Source organism: Kogia breviceps, chromosome 5 (genome assembly GCF_026419965.1).
Source record: "Kogia breviceps isolate mKogBre1 chromosome 5, mKogBre1 haplotype 1, whole genome shotgun sequence".
Classification (NCBI taxonomy): Eukaryota; Metazoa; Chordata; class Mammalia; order Artiodactyla; family Physeteridae; genus Kogia; species Kogia breviceps.
This window is the reverse complement of record NC_081314.1, coordinates 17,592,094-17,618,342: the sequence shown is the minus strand read 5'-3', so window position 1 is coordinate 17,618,342 and position 26,249 is coordinate 17,592,094. Positions and strand designations below refer to the sequence as shown.

At 36.6% G+C, this 26,249-nt stretch overlaps 1 protein-coding gene and 1 pseudogene across 5 annotated transcripts in view; one reads left to right on the top strand and one right to left on the bottom strand.

Annotated features, from left to right (window-relative positions):
• The window catches only part of STAG1 (STAG1 cohesin complex component), a 455,106-nt gene that overhangs the window by 273,343 nt on the left and 155,514 nt on the right, over nt 1-26,249 (bottom strand). For all 5 annotated transcript variants that reach the window (XM_059065085.2, XM_067033725.1, XM_067033728.1 and 2 more), the window contains one exon: nt 21,761-21,925. In XM_059065085.2, the coding sequence (XP_058921068.1) occupies nt 21,761-21,925 (165 nt within the window). The remainder of the gene's footprint in view (nt 1-21,760; nt 21,926-26,249) is intronic.
• On the top strand, nt 16,032-17,511 carry LOC131757527 (cysteine desulfurase pseudogene; annotated as a pseudogene).

Genomic DNA, 26,249 nt, shown 5'->3' with positions numbered 1-26,249 from the left:
CACTAGTTCACTATTTTGATGACATGCCCCAACCACTGAATGCCCAAATACTTAACTGAGGTGGCCATGGGGCCCCTAAAGTTTTTAGCCAGTTACTGCCCTCTATTTTGTATATGTCTTTCTAAGGTTTGCTTGTACTTTTCTAAGGTTTGCTTGTCCATCATATTCAATTAGCACAATGCTGTCAAAAATGGCACTAAATACTTAGGTAGAATAAATATCAGAAGGAAAAGCTAAAAGAAATAAAAACATTACTCTGAGGAGCAGGACTGGGAATTAGGGAAAGAAATGACAGACTGTAATTTTGGTCACTGTACTCTTTGATTTTTCTAAAAAATCATGTACATACATTACTTAAATAAAATTTGGCTTTAAGAAGAAAATAAAGATATGGATCAAGAAAATACTAGGTATGGGCTTCCCGGGTAGCACAGTGGTTGAGAGTCCGCCTGCCGACGCAGGGGACACGGGTTTGTGCCCTGGTCCGGGAAGATCCCACATGCTGCAGAGCAGCTAGGCCCGTGACCCATGGCCGCTGAGCCTGTGCGTCCGCAGCCAGAAATGCTGAAGTGGCAATATTAACATAAAATTGGCATTTAAGATTAAAAGCAATAAACAGAAAATAGATACTATATAATGGTAAAAGGCTAAATACTAAAGGCTTTTAAATAAGTGAAATATTTGCTTTAAGTCTGCTTTTTAACTTTTATAATTCCCAAATCCCATAATTTTTCATATAATTTTTTTCTAATAGTTTTATGACATCATTGTTTATATTTAATTTTCTACTACATTTAGACTTTGGTGCATGATATGAGTTAAAGTTCTGCATTTTTTTCAAGTTGTTAATCAAGTGACAATTATGAAGAGAAAGAAATAGGCATGACATGTTTTTTAACAAATTAAATTATCATATATACTTAGGTCTGTCTATGTTCAACTGATCCATTTGCCAGTTGTTGAGCCAATCACGTGCATTAATATTTTCTGTAGCTTTATGTACAGTCTATTAATTGGTGGAGTGAGTCCCTTGTTACTTTTCATTTTCAGAATTTTCTAAGTGTTATTTGTTCTCCTTAATCACTTCAGCAATTTCAAAATCAATCCCTAAGATTTTGAATGGTGTTGCATTATATACATAAATGAATTTTAAGACTTTTAAAGGAAATACTAATGAACAATAAATATTTCAGAAAAATACTCATTTACTTCTAATCAAAGAAACAAAATCCTGGGGATTCAAAATTCCACCATTAAAAAAAAATTTTTAAATTGAGGTATATTTGATTTACAATATTGTATTAGTTTCACGTATACAGCATATCCAGCATGATTCAGTTTTTCTTTTTCAGATTATATTCCATTATAGGTTACTACAAGATATTTGATATAATTCCTTGTGCTATACAGTAAATCCTTGTTGCTTATCTATTTTATATACAGTATAATGGTTTTCATCTGTTAGTCACACACTCCTAATCTGTCCCTCCCCCACTCCTTCTCTCCTTTGGTAACTATGTTTTCTGTCTGTGAATGTTTCTGTTTTGTATATAGATTCATTTGTATTATTTAAAAATTTTTAGTGAAATATAGTTGATTTACAGTATTACATTAGTTTCAGGTGTACAGCATAGTGATTCAGTATTTTTACAGATAAGTCTCCATTAAAAGTTATTACAAGATAATAGCTATAATTCCCTATGCTATACAATATATCCCTCTTTCTTATCTATTTTAGACATAGTAGTTTGTATCTCTTAATCCCACAGCCCTACCTTGCGCCTCCCCCCTTGGAAAGCACTAGTTTGTTTTCTATATGTGAGTCTGTTTCTGTTTTGCATATACATTCATTTGTATTATTGTTTAGATTCCACATTACAAGTAATATAATAAAGTATTGTCTTTCTTTGTCTGACTTATTTCACTAAGCATAATATTCTCTAGGTCCATCCACTTTACTGCAAATGGCAGGATTTCACTTTTTTGTGGCCGAGTAATATTCCATTGTGTATATACACCACATCTTCTTTTTTTTTTTTTTTTTTTTTTTTTTTTTTGCGGTACGCGGGCCTCTCACTGTTGTGGCCTCTCCCGTTGCAGAGCACAGGCTCCGGATGCACAGGCCCAGCGGCCATGGCTTACGGGCCCAGCCGCTCCGTGGCATGTGGGATCTTCCCGGATCGGGGCACGAACCCGTGTCCCCTGCATCGGCAGGCGGATTCTCAACCACTGCGCCACCAGGGAAGCCCCACCACATCTTCTTTATCCATTCGTCCACTGGGCATCTGGGTTGCTTTCATATCTTGGCTATTGCAAACACTGCTGCTAAGAACACTGGGGGGCAAGTATCTTTTCAAATTACTGTTTCCATTTTTTCCACATATATACCCGGAAGTGGAATTGCTGGATCTTATGATAGTTCTATTTTTAGTTTTTTAAGGAACTCCATACTGTTCCTCATAGTGGCTGCACCAATTTACATTCCCACCAACAGTGTACAAGGGTTCCTTTTTCTCCACATCCTCTCCAAGACTTGTTATTTGTAGACTTTCCAAGGATAGATATTCTGACTGGTGTGAGGTGATTATTTGTCAACTATTTACTAAATGTTGAATATATGCATTTTACTGTGGACAGTGGTATAGTGGATACAAAAAGTGCTTGCCATAGTTTCTGATATCCAAAAACATTTAATCCTAGGGGGTTTTTTGGTGGTGGGGGAATGGGACAGGGAGGGACACAAGCCTATCATAAGTATCTAGCTAGTGTCTTGTATGTGAGAAGTTCCTGCATTAAACATGATCGGAAGAAGCTGTACATACTTTAAGGAAAGCTAAGGGAGTTTGCCTTACACTGAACAGATATTTTTCAAATAATAGTTAACTTTGACCACCTATTTTTCAGTAAGCCATCAGCAGGAGCTGATAATGGAAAACTGAAGAGCAAATGTGGGGCTTCCCTGGTGGCGCAGTGGTTGAGGGTCCGCCTGCCAATGCAGGGGACATGGGTTCGTGCCCTGGTCCGGGAAGATCCCATTAAAAAAAGAAAAAATGAAGAGCAAATGTGGTCTGTTACTCCTAATGATGTCAGACTTTAAGTTAAATTAGTGATTCAAGAAGTTTGTATTTCATGAGCCAGCAAATATAAATATATAATTTGAGAGATAAGCAAAGAGTTGCCAACAATTTAACAGTAAAAAAAGAAACAAAAAATGAGAAAGAGACACTGCCTTTTTCTCTTTTGCATGAATTAGTGTCAGAGAATATGTGAAACTATTCTGAACTGCTAGGCTTCTTTGTATGGTTATACCACTCCCTAGCTAGAAGAGATACTGGTATCAAAAGAAATCAACTAAAAATGTCCAAATGAGTTATTTTTATTAACCTCAGCATTTTATTCTAAGCAGCATTTTCTTATGGTAAGTTCTCTAACACACATTTTAAAAGAACATGATTAATTTGTGGCAAGGGACATTATGTATGCTTGGCAAGGTCTTTCTTGGCTCAAAATGTGACCTCTCAGAATCCTCCTCCTTATAACTTTCTCCAGCCTTAACCTAAATTTTAACATGATGTATTCTAGAATTCCATACAATATCTACAAATACAAACACAAAATACAGATTCAAAACCACATTAAGCCTCACTGAAATGTGAGCTTTGAATTTTATCATAAACCAAGCATGACTAAAATACTTTGTATCACAATACACTGACATAAATCAGCCTCATTTGATTCTCACAAGAAGCCTCATGGGCAGAACATCAATTACTGATAAGGAAACTACAGGTGAAAGATGTTTGGTGACTTTCCCAAGACCACCCCAGCTAAATAATGACAACTTTGTCTTCTAACAGTGCAGTATTTTCCCCACTATTGAATAATAGGGGTCCAGTTTAGGTCAATCAAAGCTAAAAACACCTGGACAGCATACACTGAATTTTCAAACCATTTTAAGCCAAGTTTATTCTGAACCCTGAAGTCAGTAAATCTCTTAAAATGACTATGTAATCTGTATCATCTACAACCATTAAAAACAGTTATCCCATTTTTTTCCTGCTCTAGAATACTACACAGTTCTTGGTTTCTTTCTCTTAATTCACTCTTCCACTGATTTTCCTTCCCAACTATTTCCTCTGAAAACATCCGGAACTAGCAATTCACTGTAAAATTCCTCTACACATTCAACCAATTCACAAAATCTGTCTCTACCTCCTTGGCCCTATCTGAAACTTGGCTGTTTTCCCTATGGCCTCAGAATACTACAGTACTTCCTTTTTTGTACTTTATGATAACTGCCTCTCCTAGCTACTGTCATATCCGAGCCACCTTATATCTATCAGCATTTGAAACGTATCAGCCTTTAAGACCCATGCCAGGTGGCTTACCGTCCTACCACCACCTTTCTTTTTGTGATATATTAAGTAGCCTCTAGAGTCACCCCTCTCTCCATCCCCAGTCACTGAACCTTTATTTCTTGGTTCAAAGTCTTACCCTCTACCCCAATCAAGCCATCCAGAGCCATTTCAACAATGTTAATAAAGATATATCTGATATCTTAAGATACACATTTTTTACTTCTGTTGGTCTAAAAAACCATCAATGTTTTTACTTCAAACTCTCCATTCACATCCTAGACATCTAAGAACTACTCCATCTTTGAAATCATTAAATTTCCATACTACCTGGTATGGTCTCTGTCCATTTAGTACAGAACGTCTTACACTCACACTTTGCCTTTTGAGCCTCATCAAGAACTTTAGTCCTCTAACGTCTTTATCTTGCATTCATTTCTTTACCAATTCTTACAGTGTCATTACAATTTATCATACAAACTAGAACACTTACAGGGTGAAAGAGGGTGCTATTAATAATTATGCTAGAAAAGTCTGTCCTAAATCCTATTATACATCCTTTCAATCTCTTGCCATGACTCTCAGCTGCTTTGTGTTGATGATGGCTTCAACTACTAATAGAAGGTTATTCTGGAATTTCTGCACAAGCAGCGGAAAAGTGGAGTTAAAGTCATCCTAGTTTTTCTCTCTTCCATTTTACTCTGGGATTCATCAATTCCTTCTGTAATTTATGAAATGACTAAATATCAGAAACATTTTATAAACCAAATAGTTCTAAAAGGATTTCTAAAATAGCATCTTTTTTTAAAAAAACCTTGTCAGTGCTTAATATAACTGAAGAATAATCTGCTATTGTATGCAGTGTGGGGAAAAGGTGTGAAATGGCTGGTTCTGAATGACCAGGAAGTGATATCATAGCATACAAATCGAAGATACATGGGTGGATATGATGACATGGATTATTAAGACAGATAACTGTAGTGAAAATATACCTGTTTTGCTGCTAATGTGTGAGTTGTCATAAAGTTGGCAACAACTCTTTCAAAGTACAGAATATTTGTCTCTAATGTGTCTTCTAAAATCAAGATACCTAAATTATTAAATAATGGTGTTTCATAAACAAAGTTAGGCTTGTGGATATTATAGGTAAATGATTTCCCATCATATCGCCCAGAATAACCCTGTCTAGTCCGGTTAATCACACTCTTCTCAGTTAAAATACAGGATCTTAGTAAAAATACAGATTAATATTTGTCAGACCTACTTAAAACGGACAGGAAGAAAAGACCTAAGCACAATCAAGTTTAATGTCATAAAACAACGGAGTTCACAAGGACAAGCTAGAAAGAAACACACCAAGGCACATATCTCTGAGTGAAGAGTGAAAGTTGGAGTTTTAATAGAGGATATGTAGTTTTTAACTTTCTTGAAAATATGTGTTCACATAGTCCAGAATTTCCACAGCCAGTTAGGAAACATTCATATCCTAGCCCAATGATGCTGCAAACAACACAACATCTATATACACTTTCTAAGACTGTGCATGTCAGATTAGTCTGTCTTGTTTCAAGCAATTCAGAACCCTCAAAGGACTATTAACTACTGAAAAGGAGTTCCTGGAACAGATCAAAACCTACATTTTTGTTCCTTCTAGTAAACAGTAATTCACATTTCTAATATCTGGTTACCGGGCTGCAGGAGGAAAATCAAACAATTATATGAAGTCATACTGCTACAAATTTAGTCTTCAATGCCATTAACAATCCTTTTAAATGTCCCAGATCAGTTTTCTCTCTGCACTTATTTTTTTAAATCAATTCCAAATTTTTTTTACCACTCTCCTCATTTCTGTTCATGCTTATCAAAAATTCTAGCATTTGACTCCAGGTTAAGAAATCCTGTACTAGATCAAAAGTCCTCACCGGGAGGAAAATCCTTTTTGTCTTCCCATCTCAAAGGCTTAGGACCAAAGCCCAGGAAATGATAAGGAATTATATCAACATATATATAGTTTTCTTCAGCAGTTTGGACACAAATCATGAAAAAAAATTTTTGAAGGGTTCTGCTTTATACATGATTAAAGTTAGTGTACAGGGTAACAAACTGCACAAGCACACTCAATCCACATTTACTAAGGTGGACAAAAGAAGAAATTCTAAAAAAGTTTCAGACTTCAATATGTCTTTATTCATATAATGTTTTCTGTATTTCAATTCTTACTGAAGCTATAAGTAAGGAATTTTGACCAGAAGCATTAAAATAAGTTAGGTCCTCTATGTGAAAATAAAGCTAGTAGAAAGCACCATATTCCATATATTCAAATATCTATAAACAATTTATAAATACAAATAAATATGTAAAATAAAGGCTATTTTTCCTTAAAATGACTTCATAAAGTAAACCCATTATATACATAATCTTTTATAAATACTTCACCATTATAACACAAATGCAGCAACAGTCATATCTCTATTTACTTGATATATCCTAGACCATCTATATAAAATGTGATATACCTGTGGATGATACCTTTGGAAGGTTAGGGGATATCATGAAGAAGACTAATAATATCTGAAACACCTAAGTTAAAGCCACAAGCTTGACATCAGCAACAACACAAAAAATAACAACAGCAATGTGTTTACTGAAGCTAAATACATGAAAAATAGTAGGTATCTTTGGATGTAACTGAATAGAGGCTGTGAAAATTCCTAGAGTCCCTAACTTCAACTTAGGACTTTAGTTTTAAATAACTTATAAGGAGTTAATGCTCTTATCTTAGCACTAATCAGCAGCTTTTATAAACTCTGTATTGAAGAAATTAAACAAAATCAAAATATTTACTGTATACCTTCCCTTTAATTATCTAAAAGTAGCCAGAGTACGACAATTATGTGTTCTCCCTTTCAGTGTATACCAAACTGAGTAACAACTACCCAGCCATTGACTCCATTACCTGGCTCACTGTAGTACTGGTTAAGTTTCCATCAATGGAATGTAAACAGGGGGACAAAAAGCATCTAAGAAGTAGGTAGTGCTCCATTCTCTCTCCCCTTCCAGCCACTGAATGCAAACAACATTGAGGCTCTAAGGGAAAGAGGAGCCAGAAAATGGAAGGAGCATGGATCCTAAGTCACCATATGAAGGAAAGACACATACCACTAATTCTTATATTACATATATAAGAATGGTTACATATATGAGAAATTAATGTCTATCATGATATGCCACCAATATATGAGGTTTATTTTTTACAGTATGTATATTACTCTAACTATGTAGATGCTAGAATTGTTGGGGACAGGTTAAAATATCCACAAATTTCAGAGAGTCATTCTAACTAAACAAAAAATCAAAAACTCACTCTTAAGTAAATATTAAGCTATCATTTGAGTATTTTCAAATACCTATGAAATGAAAAAGGAATTTATATCTTCTGCCCTAAAACATTCTGTATATTTTACATATTACTTTTCATTCTAGGAAAATGGGGGATATCAGGACTAAAGCACTTAAAAAAATTACCTTACAGTTAATCACACAGTTACAGTTATTAGGTTGTTATTACGTTAAAGCAAGAGTTAAAGATAGACTCAGGGAAGAATCAGAAACTTCACATTTTAATGTTAACGTCTTTTCTCACAAAAATACTGACATTGCTCAACAAATAGTAAAACAAGACTCTCTTCACTTGCTCATTTTTCTACTGGGGTTGGTAAACAGTAGATAAATGTAAATGTACATATATCTTTGAGAAACAGTAAACAACTTAATAATTCAAATACTACGTAACTAAACACAAAAACTGCAAGAAATACAGTTTATGTTTAGAACTTTCTTACAACTGTTCTCAAAAACCTAAGAATTTTAAGGCACTAAACTGATTATGAAATAGTCTGGACCAGTTCCACATGTCAGTTTAAGAGATGCAAAAGATGGGGGCTTCCCTGGTGGCGCAGTGGTTGAGAATCTGCCTGCCGATGCAGGGGACACGGGTTCGTGCCCCGGTCCGGGAAGATCCCACATGCCACGGAGCGGCTGGGCCCGTGAGCCATGGTCGCTGAGCCTGCGCGTCCGGAGCCTGTGCCCCACAATGGGAGAGGCCACAACAGTGAGAGGCCCGCGTATCGCAAAAAAAAAAAAGAAAAAAAAAAAAAAAAAAAAAAAGAAAAAAAGAGAGATGCAAAAGATGATGAGATGTAACCATGAAGCTTAAACAATGAAGGTGTTCAAAGCTAATCCAGCAGAATCTCTAAAAGGGATCAACAATGATTATTTTATAAAAATATAATCATTTGTGGGGAAAACCTTGGGCTATAAAATCTGAACATTTCTGAAGTTCAAATTAAGATACTGTGATTCTCGGGGATGGGGAAGGGTAAGCTGGGATGAAGTGAGAGAGTGGCATTGACATACACTACCAAATGTAAAATAGCTAGCTAGTGGGAAGCAGCTTCATAGCACAGGGAGATCAGCTCCATGCTTTGCAACCACCTAGAGGGTGGGGTAGGGAGGGTGGGAGGGAGATGCAAGAGGGAGGAGATATGGGATATATGTATATGTATAGCTGATTCACTTTGTTATACAGCAGAAACTAACACAACATTGTAAAGCAATTATACCCCAATAAAGATGTTCAAGAAAAAAAAATACTGTGATTCTAAGATGCAGGGCCCTAGTGTTTGTAAAGTTCTATTTATTTCACCTTCATCTTATGTATAACCTCCCACAGGATCCCCCAAAAAAAAGTTAAGGTTTTTTTTTAAATTGGCATAATTCTGACAAATTCAAACTCTCTCTTGCTTTATGTCTCCCTCATATTTTATTAAATTTCACTGTTTGTAATATTAAGAAAGTCACAAAAATTACCAATGACAAAGTATATACAAACATTTTTACATAATAAAATATTACTAATATCAGCTATAATAGAGGTGAGCTGAAGAACAAACCCCCAAAGTATCTGGACAGTCTCTTCTCAAAAAAATAAAAATGTCTTTAGGCAACCAAAATAAGATTAGCTTTTAAGTAAGAAGCGTATGTGTTCATGGTGTAACAGACAGTGATATGGCCATTATGCAAGCCCAAATAAAGGCAAATTTTCTTCTCATTGATAAGCAGTAGATAAACTAGTAGGTAGTTCAGGATGGAAGATGCTACTCTTTCCTTTATAATGAGATAGAACTGTTCCTCACCTAAAGTCTTAAGCCTTCAAAAGGTATTCTACCACTTTTAAATGATTCCAGGATGTCATTTTAACCTTTTATTTTAAACATAATCAAAGATGACATTCTTGTGTCTGCATTTACAGAATGAGATTTCTTGTCCATGGACCAAGAGAAAGAAGGAATAATAATAGAAACAGCTCTTCAAGAGAGGTTGGGAGATAACGTCAGAAAGAAAGGTAGCCCTAGGACAAGAATTGTTAGGATGGAGGGAGAAGGGAGAGCAGAGGGGGATGGTGGTGGAGAAAGTATCTGTCTTAAGTCAAGAATTGTTTCACGCTGAAGTGGTCCTGGGACACTGTCCTCTGACCCTCCCCACTATAGACCTATGCTGGGTTGTATATTCAATTCCCCCAGTCCTTCATTCCTGCCTTCTTGTACTTCTCCAACTTCAACTTGATGGTGATCACCAGGATTGCAATGGCAACAACAATGGCCACCAGGACCACCACAATGACAATACTGGAACTAGCTGCCAAAGCTTCATGGGGGTTGAGGTGGATTTCTTATCCATGTAGAGATTACCAGCAGGAGACTTCCACAGAAGAGCATTCTGAGACTGCTATGGTCACAGAAGAGTAATTCAACCCTATCCTCCTCTCAATATAGGTAGAGCTAGCAATGTCCATCTCATCTAGGGTCTTCTAAGAGGTGTTCTGTTACTGCTTAATATAGATGGTGGGCTGCTTATAGTGCTGGCATGTACCTGGAATGGAGCCAGCAGCAGTCACAAAAGAGGCACTGCAGCTCGGCTTCCCAATCTGAGTTTAAAAGGCACAGGCATCCTGGCAGTGATGCTTTTGCAACAAGGGTGTTGTGTTGAAGACTCAGGTCTTCTTTATCCAAATCATGGATGCCATGATAGATGCCCATGAGGTTCACCCACCAGCACTATGACATCTATGCTGCACTGGTGGGCCTTCAAACACCATTTGTATCACATTTGGGGCTCTGTAGGCAATCAACATCCACAAAGGTATGCTTGCTAGCTTCACCATGCTTTGACTACTTTTGTGGCCATTCGTGCATAGCTTGCAGGAACTAAGAAGTCTAAAATGAAGCAGTTCGCCTCAAGAGCCCAGTGCCTGGCACCAGCAGCACTCCCACCCTTAAAACATCAACTTATTCATGGGACATGTGAAGTGCAATGTGGCTGGCTGTTATCATTAGTAGGAACATTAGGCCCAGAATTCCCACAAGGATCAAGACAGAGGAATAAGAAATAGACAGGATAGAAAGATATTCAAAGGGCTTAAAACAGAACCCAATGTCTGCTGCCTGGGGTAGAGACCGCAATTGTGCTGCCTTGGCAGCTTCTTCCTTTTTATTATGTAAAATTCGTTTCTGATAAACATCAAAATGTACAGTTGCTAAAGTTATGATTATGTATACCTTAATGATTATTAAAGTATTAAAGTATTAACAATGTCAATCCTTTGACAGTCTACCTGCTGCCATGGAAAAGATCATCTATCTAAGATCTTTTACGTATGAAAGAAATAAACTATCTTGTTTAAACTACTGTTATTTTCAGTCTTCCACATTTACCTTCAGCTAAACTTAATCTAAATGTTATGTTAAATTTAAAATTTTTATTATGATGTTGTTAAAAATCAGAATAAATGTTTTATTATTTTTTTTCATGATTTTAAGTCCTGTACCCAATATCCTGCACTGTAGTGGTTGCAGCTATAAGCACATATTTCTTTTATTACACTCATATACTGATTCTATTCAAGTACTTATATTTGCTTAGTTCTATAAGGTTTTACTCCTCATCTTTATTGTAGTATTTCCTTCCTTCAATATTTCTTGACCATCTTTGTTATAAAGTTTCATTTCAGTCAATAGTACATTTGTTCTCCCCTCTAACGTTTCATTACCATTTCTTCTATAATTAAACTTAAGACATTCTTCAGCCATTTTAATACTTCTTGAAACTTTTAAGCTTTTCAATGAACATTCAGAAATTCAAAACTTATTATAAACACATTATACATTCTATTAATACCTCAGAAAAGCATTCAATTCTCATACAGTCACTAAATAAACTGTCAGTTCAAACACAAGTTAACAGGTGAGATTTTAATAAACTCACCGGTGCTTTTTCACTTTCCTTGGTGTCGACATAGAGTAATTAAAACTCACCTACACAAATCTTAGGGGAGAACTCCTCTGCATTTGATACCTTGAGATTTGGCATCTAACCCATTTGTAAGTTGGGAACTAGAAGAAATGAATGTCCTATAAAAGTTCATACTTTCTTTAACATCAGAACAAAGTTTCCTCCCTAAAAGAGAGAGAATGACTAATCACAGACTATCCCGCTAAGATACCTATGTCTTTCCCAATCATAGCTTCAATGGACAAAATCAATTTTACCCATAGTCACCTGTCAAAAGCAAACAGGAGACCAAACTATGCTATTATTTATACTTCATTTATAGGCTGAATCCAATTCCTCATTCACATAAGTTATTATTATCAGTACACTAAGACCAAATGGAGTTTTCTTAGCATTTATCAACAGTTTGTAATAGTATATTAACAAATCATTTGATTAATATGGAGAATTTCCTTTCCCTTCTATGATTAGCAAGGCTATGAAGGGAAGGGTCAGGCAAGTTTAGCTCATATTGTATCTCCTGTACCTAACCCAATGCCTGAAACAAGAGCTCTCAAAGAATTTTTGTTGAATGAAGCAACCGTAGTCCAACATTTTTAGCTGAAATCTGGAGGTACAAAATGCAAATGCCAATAGATTATAGAAATTCACTTAAATGCTAACTCATAACTGCTAAAGCAACAAATACCAGGTTAATATCTTGAATGTTCCAAAATTCAACATATAGTCAGTGTCATGCACCTAAAAGTCAAAATGTCCAAACCAAACTATTCCCATACCCATCTACTAACACCTACACTCTTAAAAATTTCCTTTCAGTGAATATCCCCAAGTCAAACAACTAGGAATTACCTTAGATTGTCCTCTTTCTCATCCTTCAGAAGCATCCTACAGCCTTAATATTTATAGAATCGGTCACTTCCTCTTCCTTTTCACCCTCACTGACACTATAAATGCAAACTCTCATTACTTCCCAATTGCATCACTGGAGGGGGAGGGGAAAAAAAAGCCTCCTAATTGGTCTTTCTTCCAGCCATACACACCCTAAATCACCACCTGTACTCTTCCAGAAAGGTATTTCTAAAAATGCTAAATATGATGTTATTTTCTTTCTAAAATGCCATCAATTACACAAAAAGTCAAAATGTTCAATGTTCAGAATCTAGCTTCTCTCAGCTCTATTTTTACTGGACATCTATGCCCTCTTTGAAGGGGCAGAGATTTCATTTTTGCATGCCCTGTTTCTGCTATAAGAAGTGCCCTCTGCTACTGCCTACCTAACTCCTACTCATCTTTCAAGTCTCAGGTCAAGTTTTAGCTATACAGGCAAACCTTCCACAACCCTGTCCTCTAGACGTGCCCAAGTGAATTTTCAGAGTTTTCAACCCACTCAGTATATCTGTTTAATGTATTCTGTAACACCTGTTTTCCATGAGGGCAAAACTGTGGTTGTTTTTCTGTACATTCAGGAACTATCTAGCACAGCATCTGATTACAGGAGGTGTGTAACAATTATCTATTAAGCTAGTAAAACTGATTCTTTATAATTCTGATAAGGAGAAAAGACTTTAAATAGTTGTAGGAATCAAAGGCTTCTGGAATGCTTGATAAATAAAAGAAGCCAGGTTCTTTAACACAAATCTTATCAAAGCCTTCACATTTCATACCTCTCCAAAGGGGAAGGGATACAGTCATTTTCCAAATATATGGACATTATAAGCCTTCCTTTTGGGGGGCATTTCAGAAATGCTATCCATTTTTATTTCAAATAATAAAATTAACAAGATAGACAAGAAGGTATCCAGCTTCAACAACATTTAATACTTTACAGCCATATTTGTTTCTTTCTGCTTCTTTTTCAGTAACTGCTGTAGTACCCCACATACACCCATCTGATCCCATTCTCCTTCTCCTATCTCCTCAGTAAGTAACCAATAACATAAACTTGATGTTAAATAAACCTAGATATGTGTTTATATAAGCAGTACAATATATTATGTATCATTCTGTAGCTTGCTTTGTCCCTTAAAATGCATTTCTGAAATTTTATCTATAATGGTACCTAGAGCTCTAGCTCACTCATTTGAAGTGTTTGAATATATACCATTTATCAATTGTCCTGTTCATAGACTTTTTTACTTCCTTTTTCTTTCTTTTTGCTATTACAAAGTAGCAAGAAAAATTCCTGTATTTGCCTCATTTATAAAAATACACTTTCTCTAAAGGTTACATCTAGGAATTGAATTCCCTTTCTTCAAAGTATCTCAGTTAAAAAAAGAAAGACATAAAAAAGAGAAAAAGGTGCTGCCCACAGTGTAGGCACTCATTAAATATTTGCTAAATGAATGAAAAATGAATAGGTCATTCAACTTTTCTTAATACTGTCAAATTTTTCTCCAAAGGAGTTACACAGATTTGTACTCCCACTAGTTGTTATTCTACATCCTTACTGATTCTCACTATCTTCCAGACATTTTCATGTCACTCAACATGAAGAGTATGAAACAGAATTTTATTCTATTCCACTCAAAATTTTATTCATTTTTCCTTACTGTCTTCTTACATGGGCTATTGTTTCCTCTAACATGTTCAGAATGCTGATTTTTTTTTTTTAGTGTTAATTTTCTCTCTAGGAGTTTTGCTGATCACTCATTAGTTCTAATACCCTAGTTTATGTTGAAATTCCTACATAGACAATTGTATATTCTGCAAATATGGAAAATTTTGTATTTTCCTTTTCAATTGTTATACTCTAGTGCTTATTCCTGGGAATTCATCTAAATTTTCCTTTTTAAAATGCCGTGATATGAGGGACTTCCCTGGTGGCGCAGTGGTTAAGAATCCACCTGCCAATGCAGGGGACAGTCTGGGAGGATCCCACATGCCGCAGAGCAACTAAGCCTGTGCGCCACAACTACTGAGCCTGCACTCTAGAGCCCGCAAGCCACAACTATGGAGCCCAAGTGCCACAACTACTGAAGCTCATGTGCCTAGAGCCCATGCTCCACAACAAAGAGAAGTCACCGCAATGAGAAGCCCATGCACTGCAACCAAGAGTAGCCCTCGCTTGCCGCAACTAGAGAAACCCCACATGTAGCAACGAAGACCCAATGCAGCCAAAAATTTTTTTTTTTAAGTGCCGTGATGTGAGCTATAAGGTTTTTGTGTGATAAATTTACCAAGCTAAGGAACTTCCCTCTTGTTCATTTATTCATGAAGAGTTATGGTTCATTATGAATATCAGCTATATTTTATCAAATGATTTTTCTAAACATTCTATATCAATTTCCCCCCAGGATTATCTGCTATATAACAGTAAAATATTTTCTAACATTAAGCCACTTTTGCATTCTTAAGATAAAACCTCTAAGTCTTAAAAATGTACTGAACTGAAATTGCCAATATTTTGAATTAGTTGACCTTTTCTACCACTTCTTTTTCTATTTAATTTCCATTTCTACTTTTATTATTCCTTTCTAATTACTTTAGTTTTCCTATTTTTCTTTCTCTAAGTTTGTACTACTTTTGCTAATAGTAATACATTTAAGACTGTATATTTATTCAAGTAGTGCTTTAGCTGGCCTCAATTTTTCACTAATATTACTTTCACTAACATTCACATTTCAACTCTATTTATTTCCTCTTTACCACATGAATTATTTAAAAGTGCCTTTCTAGATTTGTGAGTATAATGTAATGTAGAAGGGGAATTTATTTTGTGTATTTCAACCTTATTGCATTGTAGTCAGAGAAAAGGGTCAAGCATTCTTTAATGAAATATTTCAAGACTTTCTTTCAATCCTCAATATTTTATGATTATACTATACAGGCATACCTTAGACATATTGCAGGTTTGGTTTCAGACCACTGCAATAGAGCAAACATTGCAATAGAGAGTCACATGAATTTTTGGTTTCCGAGTGTATATAAAAGTTATGTTTACACTATACTATAGTCTATTAAGTGTGCAACATTATGCCTAAAAAAACTGTACATACCTTAATTTAAAAATAATGCTGTTGGAAAAATGGTGCTGATAGACTTGTTTGTCGAAGGGTTGCCACAAACCATCAATTTGTAAACAATGCAGTATCTGTGAGGTGCAGGAAAAAACAAAAAACAAAAAAACACAAGGAATGCCTGTACTATTACTGGCTGTGTAATGATTTTCACTTATCTTGTTGACTCCTGAGAACAAACTCTACATCCAAGGAAATGTGACTGTAAATTTCTACAAAACTACTTCTTCAAAAACTATGTCTCGAGTACTTCCGGGAGCCTGTAGCTGGGGATAGCAGCCGCTTTGGGCGCAGGGCTGCCACCGAGATGATGCTACTGAGAACCTCTTGGAGGCTGGTGGCCGTGGCCGCCCCCGCTGCTCTGTGGCCGAGGGAGAAGGCACCCACTCAGAGGCTGCGCCTGCACGTTGTAGACCATGCTCCCCAGTGTGCTGTTCCCTCAGATGCAGCCACTGCTCCAGAGGCAGAATCAGTGCTGCAACCTCTGTATATGGATGTGCAAGCTACAACTCCTCTGGACCCTCAGGTGCTTGATGCCATGCTTCCTCACCTGGTCAACTACTATGGGAACCCACATTCCCGGACACATGCTTATGGCTAGGAGAGTGAGGCAGCCATGGAACATGCTCGCCAGCAAGTAGCATCTCTGACTGGGGCTGACCCTCGTGAGATTATCTTCACTAGTGGCACTACTGAATCCAACAACATAGCAATTAAGGGGGTGGCCAGGTTCTATAGATCACGGAAAAAGCACTTGATCACCACGCAGAAAGAACACAAATGTGTCTTGGACTCCTGCCGTTCACTGGAAGCTGAGGGCTTTCAGGTCACCAACCTCCCAGTGAAGAAGAGTGGGATCATCGACCTGAAAGAACTAGAGGCTGCCATACAGCCAGATACCAGTCTGGTCTCAGTCATGACTGTGAACAATGAGATTGGAGTGAAGCATAGGGCACATCTGCAGTTCCAGAAAGGTGTATTTCCATACTGATGCAGCCCAGGCTGTTGGAAAAATCCCACTCGACGTCAACAACATGAAAATTCATCTCACGAGCATCAGTGGTCACAAAATCTATGGTCCGAAAGGGGCTGGTGCCATCTACATTCGCTGCTGGCCCTGTGTGCGTGTGGAGGCCCTGCAGAGTGGAGGGGGGCAGGAGTGGGGCATGCGGTCTGGGACAGTCCCCACACCCTTGGTGGTGGGGCTGGGGGCTGCGCATGAGGTGGCACAGCAAGAGATGGAGTATGACCACAAGCGGATCTCCAAGTTAGCAGAACGACTGACACGGAAGATAATGAAAAGCCTTCCAGACATGGTGATGAATGGGGACTCTGAGCACCATTACCCAGGCTGTATCAACCTCTCCTTTGTATATGTGGAAGGGGAGAGTCTGCTGATGGCACTCAAGGATGTTGCCTTATCCTCGGGGAGTGCCTGCACCTCTGCATCCCTGGAGCCCTCTTACATCCTTCGAGCAATTGGCACTGATGAGGATTTAGATCACTCTTCTATCAGGCTTGGCATCGGCCGTTTCACTACAGAGGAGGAAGTAGACTACACAGTGGAGAAGTACATTTACCATGTGAAGCGTCTTCAAGAAATGAGCCCTCTCTGGGAGATGGTGCAGGATGGCAATGACCTCAAGAGCATCAAGTGGACCCAACACGAGAAGAGTGGGCCTCTGACTTTGTGCTGGCCTGGCTTCTCCTACCTCATCAACCCATGCACAGCCAGGTACCTTGTTACCCCCAGTGGCTGCTCCATGTTCACACCAGAATTGGTATAGCCCAGCTGACTTCAGCATTGGTCTGCTTCCAAGACAGAAACATGAGAAAACTATCTTTCTCCAGCCTCTCAGCTCCTTTGGTGGGGAACATTACCCATTTCTCTCCAGGAGTCCTTCTGTGGTCTTATAGTGAGTGGATGTTCTCATCCTGAAACAGGAGGGACATTTACTATGAATGATATTGCTACTGCTTGGGGAGCCCATATCCTTGGTGGGGGGAGCCCGAGGAACCAGAAGAAGGCTCTTTGTTCAGGGACCCTGATGCTCTACTTGGACATTTGAGTTGTTGCTTACTGCTGCTCAGAGAGATTGACTCCTTCAGAATCAAGCATAATCATCTACGATTTCATCTTTTTTGTGGCTCCAAAGGCTACCTTTTCATATTGACTATAGACTAAACAGCAAGTTTGTTAGAAGGCTTGTCTCCTTTGTGTTCTTGTCCTTCTTTTCTTTTGACCTAATGGAGCCAGAAATATGTGTATGACTCTACCTATTATTGTACTAATTTATGTTTCTTTTAAAAAAATTGTTAATTTGCAAATTAAAGAAATAAAATCACCTTCCTCTAAAAAAAAAAAAAACAAACTATGTCTCTTCTATTCCCTCAGGATTCCTCCCCTGCACAGTTTGGAACCCTTTCAATCCACACCAAAGTCACTCAACTGCTCTTTCATATTTACTTTTTTATTTCTCTGGGCTAATTTCTAAATGAATGCCTAATGAATGCCAATTCCTCAATTCTCCCTTTGATGGCATCTAATGTACCTTTTTATCCTCAGTAAAACCAATTTACTAAGTTTATTTCCTTTTTGGTATTAGATAGAATTTCTTCTTTGATCTCTCTAGAATCTTAAATATACTTCTTTTATTATTCATCCCTCCCTAGCCAATGTTTTTGTGATTATCTCTGCTCATTCTACTCACTCCACTGCAAAACTAGATCATACAGTGGGCTTAGAAAGAACTTCCTGGTCTAAGATGATACAGGGGATTTTTACAGACCCAGCCTCTAACCAAGAAAGTAGTCATTTTAATTCAGGACCTGGTTATAAGAACTATGTCTGTCCTCTCCCTTCCTTCAGCCCATGCTTTCCTAAAAGTGGGGTTTTAGTATAAGTTATTACCCAAACTAGGACCCTCTTGAGTATTAAAGGAGTCTCTGCTAATAACTACATGAATGATAAGCATTAACTGGAGTCTCAAGGGTAACCTGAGATATACAATCCCCCTAAACATAAGCCTTAGCCTATGTAGCAGTTCTCAGCAGCTTTCTTCAGTCTCCTTTACAAGTATGCAGTCTCATGATAGGCCCTGGATTCATGTATTTTAAGCCTAACTCTATTCCTCTACCCTTCATGAAGCATCTTTCATCTTTTTAACACACAAGAGCCAAACTCTTGGCTACAAGTGCCTGCTTCTGCTACCTTAAGCCCAATCCTGATCACCATGTAGTTTTTCTTCTGTATAAACCACAGAAACATTTAGTTTCTAAACTCATTAATGTCTACCCTTTTTAAAATATTTTATCTTTCATTACTTTATGTTTGAAGTGAAGGGGTAATAAACACTTAAATTAGTGTGCCAGTTTCAATAAAAGATCTGCATCAGAGTTTTCTGGTTGTTTTTTTTTTTTTTTTGCAGTACGCGGGCCTCTCACTGCTGTAGCCTCTCTCGTTGAGGAGCACAGGCCCCGGACGCGCAGGCTCAGCAGCCATGGCCCACGGGCCCAGCCACTCCGCAGCATGTGGGATCCTTCCAGACCGGGGCACGAACCTGTGTCCCCTGCATCAGCAGGTGGACCCTCAACCACTGCGCCACCAGGGAAGTCCATGCATCAGAGTTTTTTAAACATGCATTCCTTTTGCTCAGCAACCACTTTCAGGAATTTATGTTACAAAGGATTCCCACGTGCACATTTCAGAGGGATATATAAGGGTATTCAAAGAAGTACTATGTTTAATAGAATAAAACTACTCTTAAATAGTTATCTTAAATATACTTATTCTTCTTTAACAATAAAGCAGCCCAAATGAAAACTGGTTAAATAAATCACGGCCCAGCCATGTTAGGGAATAGTATATAACTATGAAAAATTATAAGGTTAATTCATGGGAAAAAATGCCCACAATAGAATGCTGAGTAAAAAAAAACTACAGAAGTTTGTAGATTAATTTGAATATAGCTAGGAAAGAAAAACATAAAAGAGTAATAAAAAATTACAGCAAAGTAGAAAATGCTTAGGGTCAACTTCAATAGAAGAATAGTGAGAAAAAGTTGAAAAAGTGAGTTAAAACTAAATTAGCAAGTAGCAGTAGGCTCTGACTACTAATCTTTACCTTTCATAAAACATGAATCCAAAAGAATTTAAACAGAGAGTGAAGTATGGAAACAGCAACAGGGAAGAGTAATGTGGATGAAGAATATAGAAGATACTGGGAAAAAAAAAAAACATACACTACTCATTAGTGTGTATCAAATACAGATAACTAGATTTTGTTCATATTAAATATTGAAGATTTTGTTCATATTAAGTAAAAGTTGGAAAAATTAAGTTTTGCATGAAAAAAGAAAAGCAAAATACTGAAATGCAATTTTTAAATTTAATTTCCTTCATCTTTCTGCTTGTGTTTCCATGTAAGGGTGGGAGGCAATAAACAGAAATCAAAAATAGTATTTCTGTAGCTTGTTAACAATTTTTCTATAACAGTATAATAAAGAAATGTCAAGCTTAATGGCTAAAAGTCACTTAATATATTTAAAAATTATACTTATGTAATCTAAGGTTGTCCATTGCTTTGGGTAACTGGGAATTCAGCATTTCTTTTACTATTTAGCATCATCCCACCACTCCACCTCCCTCCCTTCCCATACAAATTCCAGGATTCTTGAACACAGCAATCCGGTAACATACATAAAAAGCAATAAACACTAAACTCCCTTAAGGAATTCAAAGGGAAATACAGGTTAAAAAATAGAAGGTATACTAATGAAAACTTGCCTGCTTTTAGGTCTAAAAATAAATCTAAAAATAAAATAAAAATAAATCTTTCATCAATTACCTAAATTTCAAACTTAAATTGAAAATGAAGTATCAAAAATGAACAGATATCAAATTAAAAGATTTAACATATAATCATCAGTAATCAAAAAATGCAAATTAAAATAATGATTTACCATCTTTGCCTATGTTGTCAAATAATTCTTAAATATAAAATATCCAATTGCTAGCTACACTTCTGGTGAAAGATAAACTAGTACAACTTTTTGGAGAGTAAAATGGTATTTATTACCACACAGTTAAGAAATATTCTTTTTTTTTTTTTTTTTTTTTTTGCAGTACACGGGCCTCTCACTGCTGGAGCCTCTCCCGTTGCGGAGCACAGGCTCCGGACGCGCAGGCTCAGCGGCCATGGCTCACGGACCCAGCCGCTCCGCAGCACGTGGGATCTTCCCGGACCGGGGTACAAACCCGTGTCCCCTGCATCAGCAGGCGGACTCTCAACCACTGTGCCACCAGGGAAGCCCAAGAAATATTCTTTAATGAAATAATTTTACCTCTAGTACTTTAAAATTAAAAAAAGATGTGGCGAAGTAAATACAAATGATAAGTTTTAAAATAGTGGAAAAAAATGTAAAGACAGACATAATCGTGGCTTATCCTTGTAATGAATTAGTAAGAAGCCAATCAAGATATGCTCTTCTAAACTATTTAATGATATTTGTTGAGTCAATGAGGAGAGAGAAAAGAGAGTAAGAAGGTTATAAAAGATCTCTCTCTCTCTCTCTCACTCACTCACTCACTCACACACACACACACACACACACACACACACACACACAAATAACCATAAAATATTAACTGTGGTTATTCCTAATTCACTCTTAGGAATGTTTTTTATACCCTTCCTTCTTTCAAATATTCTTCAATACACATATGTTACTTATATTAACTCAAATTTTTAAAAAAATACATATTATGAAGGCAATAAAAATTCTTAGGCAGCTCCTGTTACATGCAAGTTACTTTACTCAGTACAATGTAATCTAAAGTTTTAATCTTAAACTCACTATTAAACAAAATGCCTTTCCTGACACTTTTTACAAAACAAGCAAAGAAAAACCTTTAAGTTAATAAACTTCTTGATTACACAATCAACAAGAGTATATAAAATGTCAATATATACATAAATAGGTTCAACGTTATTGACTGTATTGCTTTATTAATAAGATAAAAACACTTAAAATTTACCTGCATTGCACTTTTCCCCAGTTTCACCACTTCAAATAATGTGACAGGCTCCCCTTCACCATTCTGTTGAGGATGCCCATTAGCTCTTCCACGGCCTGTTCCTCTAACTCCAGCTTCAATTCTACTCTTCTCTCCTGGAGATTTTCGAGGTTTCTTATTTGTAGACTGAATAAAAAGATGAGGAAAAGTTAAATTAAATGCAGGCATACTTTGCTTTATGCAGAATGATCTCAAATTATGTTTGATCTTGTGAAAGGGAAGTTAGCTCTGTTATTGATAAGAGACATAATCCCAAAGGAAGCTTTACAATGTTTTCATTGATAAAAACAAAGTGCAAACAGCAAAGTACAAGTTAATTTATACAAGGCATGAAAATAAAGTTAAAAGAAAAAGATTTAATATTTTGTACAATAATGCCAATGCTGAACATTTTAACCATACCCCAACCATGCCCCCTTCTTGACATTTTCTTCTTCCTGTCTTCCTCAATATTCTATTTCCTCAGAAACCTTGTTCAATAAAACATTACTTGGAAAAAGCTGCATATTCAACTTCTCCCTCGACTTAAGTGCTCAAATATTTCTTATCCAGTCATGCAACAAATATATATTGAACATATTTGGAACCACTGTAGATACTAAAAATACAGCAAACATTTCTGCCTTGACAGAGTTTACATTCTTCAATTAACAACCCATCCCATGCCCCCAATTTTTTTTAAAAAGTCAACACTAGTTATCACCTTATCTGTGTCTCACCTTTAGAGTCAAGATAGAATTGCTTGCTGTCGCTATTATTCCCATAAATTTCGTTCATATATAAACCCATCAAGGTTGCTGCTTCACCAAGCCCACCAGTAAAAGTAATGTTGCTAAACGTAATAGACATTTTTTGAAAGTCTCTCAACAGGCCATGTTATCCCCCTTGTCTTTCAGATATCTTTTCCCTCCCTATACTCCTTACCTGTCAGTGTTACCTTAGGTCTCTCCTGAGCATCTTTTCAATCTTTATAGTCTCTCTTGAGTGATTTACTTCACTCTCATAATAGCCTGTTTCAGTTATCAACTTACTGTTCCTCATCTCCAAATGTATTCTAATTTGCCCCACTCTGTAAACATTTCTCTTTTGTCATATGCTGCACTGGGAGACTTATAACTAGAGGGCCCTGGAGGAACACCAAAAAGCATAACGTGGAGGGGGCTTTTCTCCCTGCTCACAGGACCTGCTCCCTTCATTCTCTATTCCTGTATTCTTCACAGTACTTTTTCACTCCTCTTAATAGTTAACAGCCTGACAACCATTTGTGTGTGTGGATTAATATATAATGAATTTACTGCTTATTTTTAAATAAATTATTTTTAGAACAATGTCAGATTTACAAAAAAAATGTAAAGATAGTACAAGGAATTCCCACATATATCATGTCTAATTACACCTGTTATTTAACACCTTACTATTTGTATGGTACACTTGTTATAATTAATGAACCAAAATTGATACATTAACAAAAGTCCATACTTAATTCAGATTTTCTTAGTTTTTGTCTAATGACCTCTTCTATTCTAGGAGCCCATCCAGGGCACCTAGATATACTCACATCATGTCTCCTTATGCTCTTCTTGGCTGCAAGTTTTTATACTTTCCTGGGTTTTGGTGACCTTGACAATTTTGAAGAATTTTGTACAGGGATTTTATACTGTACAGATATTTTATACAATGTTCCTCAACTGGGGTTTGTCTGATGTTTTTCTAATGTCTAGACTGGGATTATGGGTTTGGAGAGGAAGATATGAGAGACAAAGTATCATTTTTGTCACCTCATATCAGGGTAAAAATATGATTTATCACTCTTAATGTTGACCTGTTAATCAGTTGGCTGAGGTGGTATTTGTCAGGTTTCTCCACTGTAAAGTTACTTTTCCTCTCCTTTCCATACTGTACCCTTTGGAAGAAAGTCACTATGTGTATCCCACATTTAAGGGGTGGGGAGTTATACTCCACCTCCTTGATCTACCTCCTTGAAGGTAGAGCATTTACACACACCATTTGAAATTCTTCAGTATGAGAGATTTGTCTATTCTCACTCATTCACTCAATCATTTGTACTAATGTAGACTCACCGACATTTATTCTATATTTTTGGATTATAATTCAATACTACTTTATTTTGTTGTTCAACTTGCTTCAGCTTTGGCCATTAAGAGATTTTTCAGTTGGTTCCTGTGTCCATTTGACATATTCCCATCATTCTGTGTGTTTTGTTTTTTATTTTTTTTAGCACTTGGTTACTTTCTGGCAACACATCATTCTCCAGGCTCGTACTGTATATTCTCTTTTTCAGTTTTAGAATCAGGTAATACTCCAAGGAGCCCTGGTTCCTTTTATTAGAGAATTTTACTAGAAATGAAGATCTGGGCACTAGGTTTGGCTCCTTGATACTAAGTGCCCTTGCTTCTAGGCCCTTAAGCAGACAAAACAAAAAAATGTATGTTCCATATATATACACATAACTACAGATGTTTCTGTATGCAATGATCTGTTATCTATATTAAGCTAAACATAAGTTGGAAGTGGTATCTCCAACTCTAATCCATTACCACATGGATGCTTCTTCCCCTTGCTCATCGACAAACTCCTACTCCAACAATGAGAAATCTGGCTCTCCTCAGTATACACGTAGAGCAGTATTTTAAGCCCTACCCCATAGGAAACAAATTTATGAATTAGACTGCAGTTCTTATATACACTGTGTACAATTTCTCTAACGTTAGCCTTACAGACTCATTTCCAAAGTTACCTAAGTCAGCAACTCTCTCCCCACTCCCTTCACTGCAAAAGAGATTATGTTGTTACACTCTACATTCCATTCTGGTACTCCCCCTACCTTATAAATGATTTTTTAAACATCTGTATTAATAAAATTCACTCTTTTTCTGAAAAGTTTGGTGGGCTTTGACAAACGCATACTCTCATGTATGCACAACTATGGTATCACAGAGAAAAGTTTCACTACCTTAAAAAATGCTTGTGCTTCACATCCATTCAACCCTCCCACTTCGCCTTGGCAAACACCAAATTTTTTTTTAATCACCACTACAGTTTTGTCTTTTACAGAGAGTCATATAATTGGAATTGCACAGCATATAGTGTTTTCATACTGGTATCTTCCATTTTAACAAAATGCATTTAAGATGGATCCATGTCTTTTAGTGGTTGAATGGCTCATTTCTGTTCATCTCTAAACAATATTCCATTGTATGGATGTACCATGTTTTGTCATCCATTTACCTAATGATGGACATCTTGGCCACCATTTTTGGCAGTTAGGAATAAAGCTGCATAGGCATTCACATGCAGGGTTTTGTGTGGACACAACTTCTAAATCAGTTGTGTAAACACCTAGGATTACTGGATCATATGGTAAAACTATGTTTAGTTTTGTACAAACCTGCCAAACTGTCTTCCAAAGTGGCAATACCATTTTGCATTCTGACCAGCAATGAATGAGAGCTTCTGGTGCTTTGCATTCTTGCCAGGAAATTGGTACTGTCAGGTTTTTAGATTTCAGCCACTCTAACAGGCATATAGTGATATCTCCTTGTTGTATCAATTTGCAATTCCTGAGTGATAAATGATTAAAGACTTTTCAATAAATAATAATTCCTCACAGTAAATTTTTGTTTGAATTACTGGTGAGAATTTGTCTCCTGATTAAAATCTCCATACATGCATTATCCAATATCATAGCCTCTAGCCTCACATAGCTGAGCACTTGAAATATGGCTACTCAAAACTTAGATGAGCAATGTTTTGACTATCCACAAAGTTGTGAAGATTTAGTATGAAAAACAGCATATAAAATATGTCATTCATATATTGATTACATGATGAAATTATAATATTTTAGGTATAGTAGGTTAAATAAATTATATTATTAAAGTTAATTTCACCCACTTCTTATAACTTACTAGAAAATATAAAATTACAGATGTAGCTCAAATCACATTTGTTAGACAATGCCATTCTATTCTAATACTATAACCACAGTAATCCTTGTATTACAAATTTACTCCAACACTTATTTTCTTCTTTATTTGATCTCTAATCTCCAATGACTCTCATAACCATCAAGTTAAAGTCCAAAGTCCTCAGCACAGCAAGTAATGCTATTAATTACTACCTCTTCGGTCATCTACCACACCAGATCCTTATTTATAGGCTACTATCTTCCCATACTGACCAATTTAAAGTTGCTTTAAAATATCATTATTTCATGCATTCATTCTGTTTAGCTGATAGATCCTGGCTCCTCCTAACAAGTCTTGTTTCTGTGCTCACTCTTTGGAAAAATAGGTGTCTTCCCTATGGCAGGTATGTGCATGAGCACTTGTGTGTGCATATGAAGAGGGGAGGGGGGAATGTTATTTTTCTTTATTGAGTAACACCTTCCCATGGCTAAAAATTCAAAAGGTGATTAAACTTACACAAT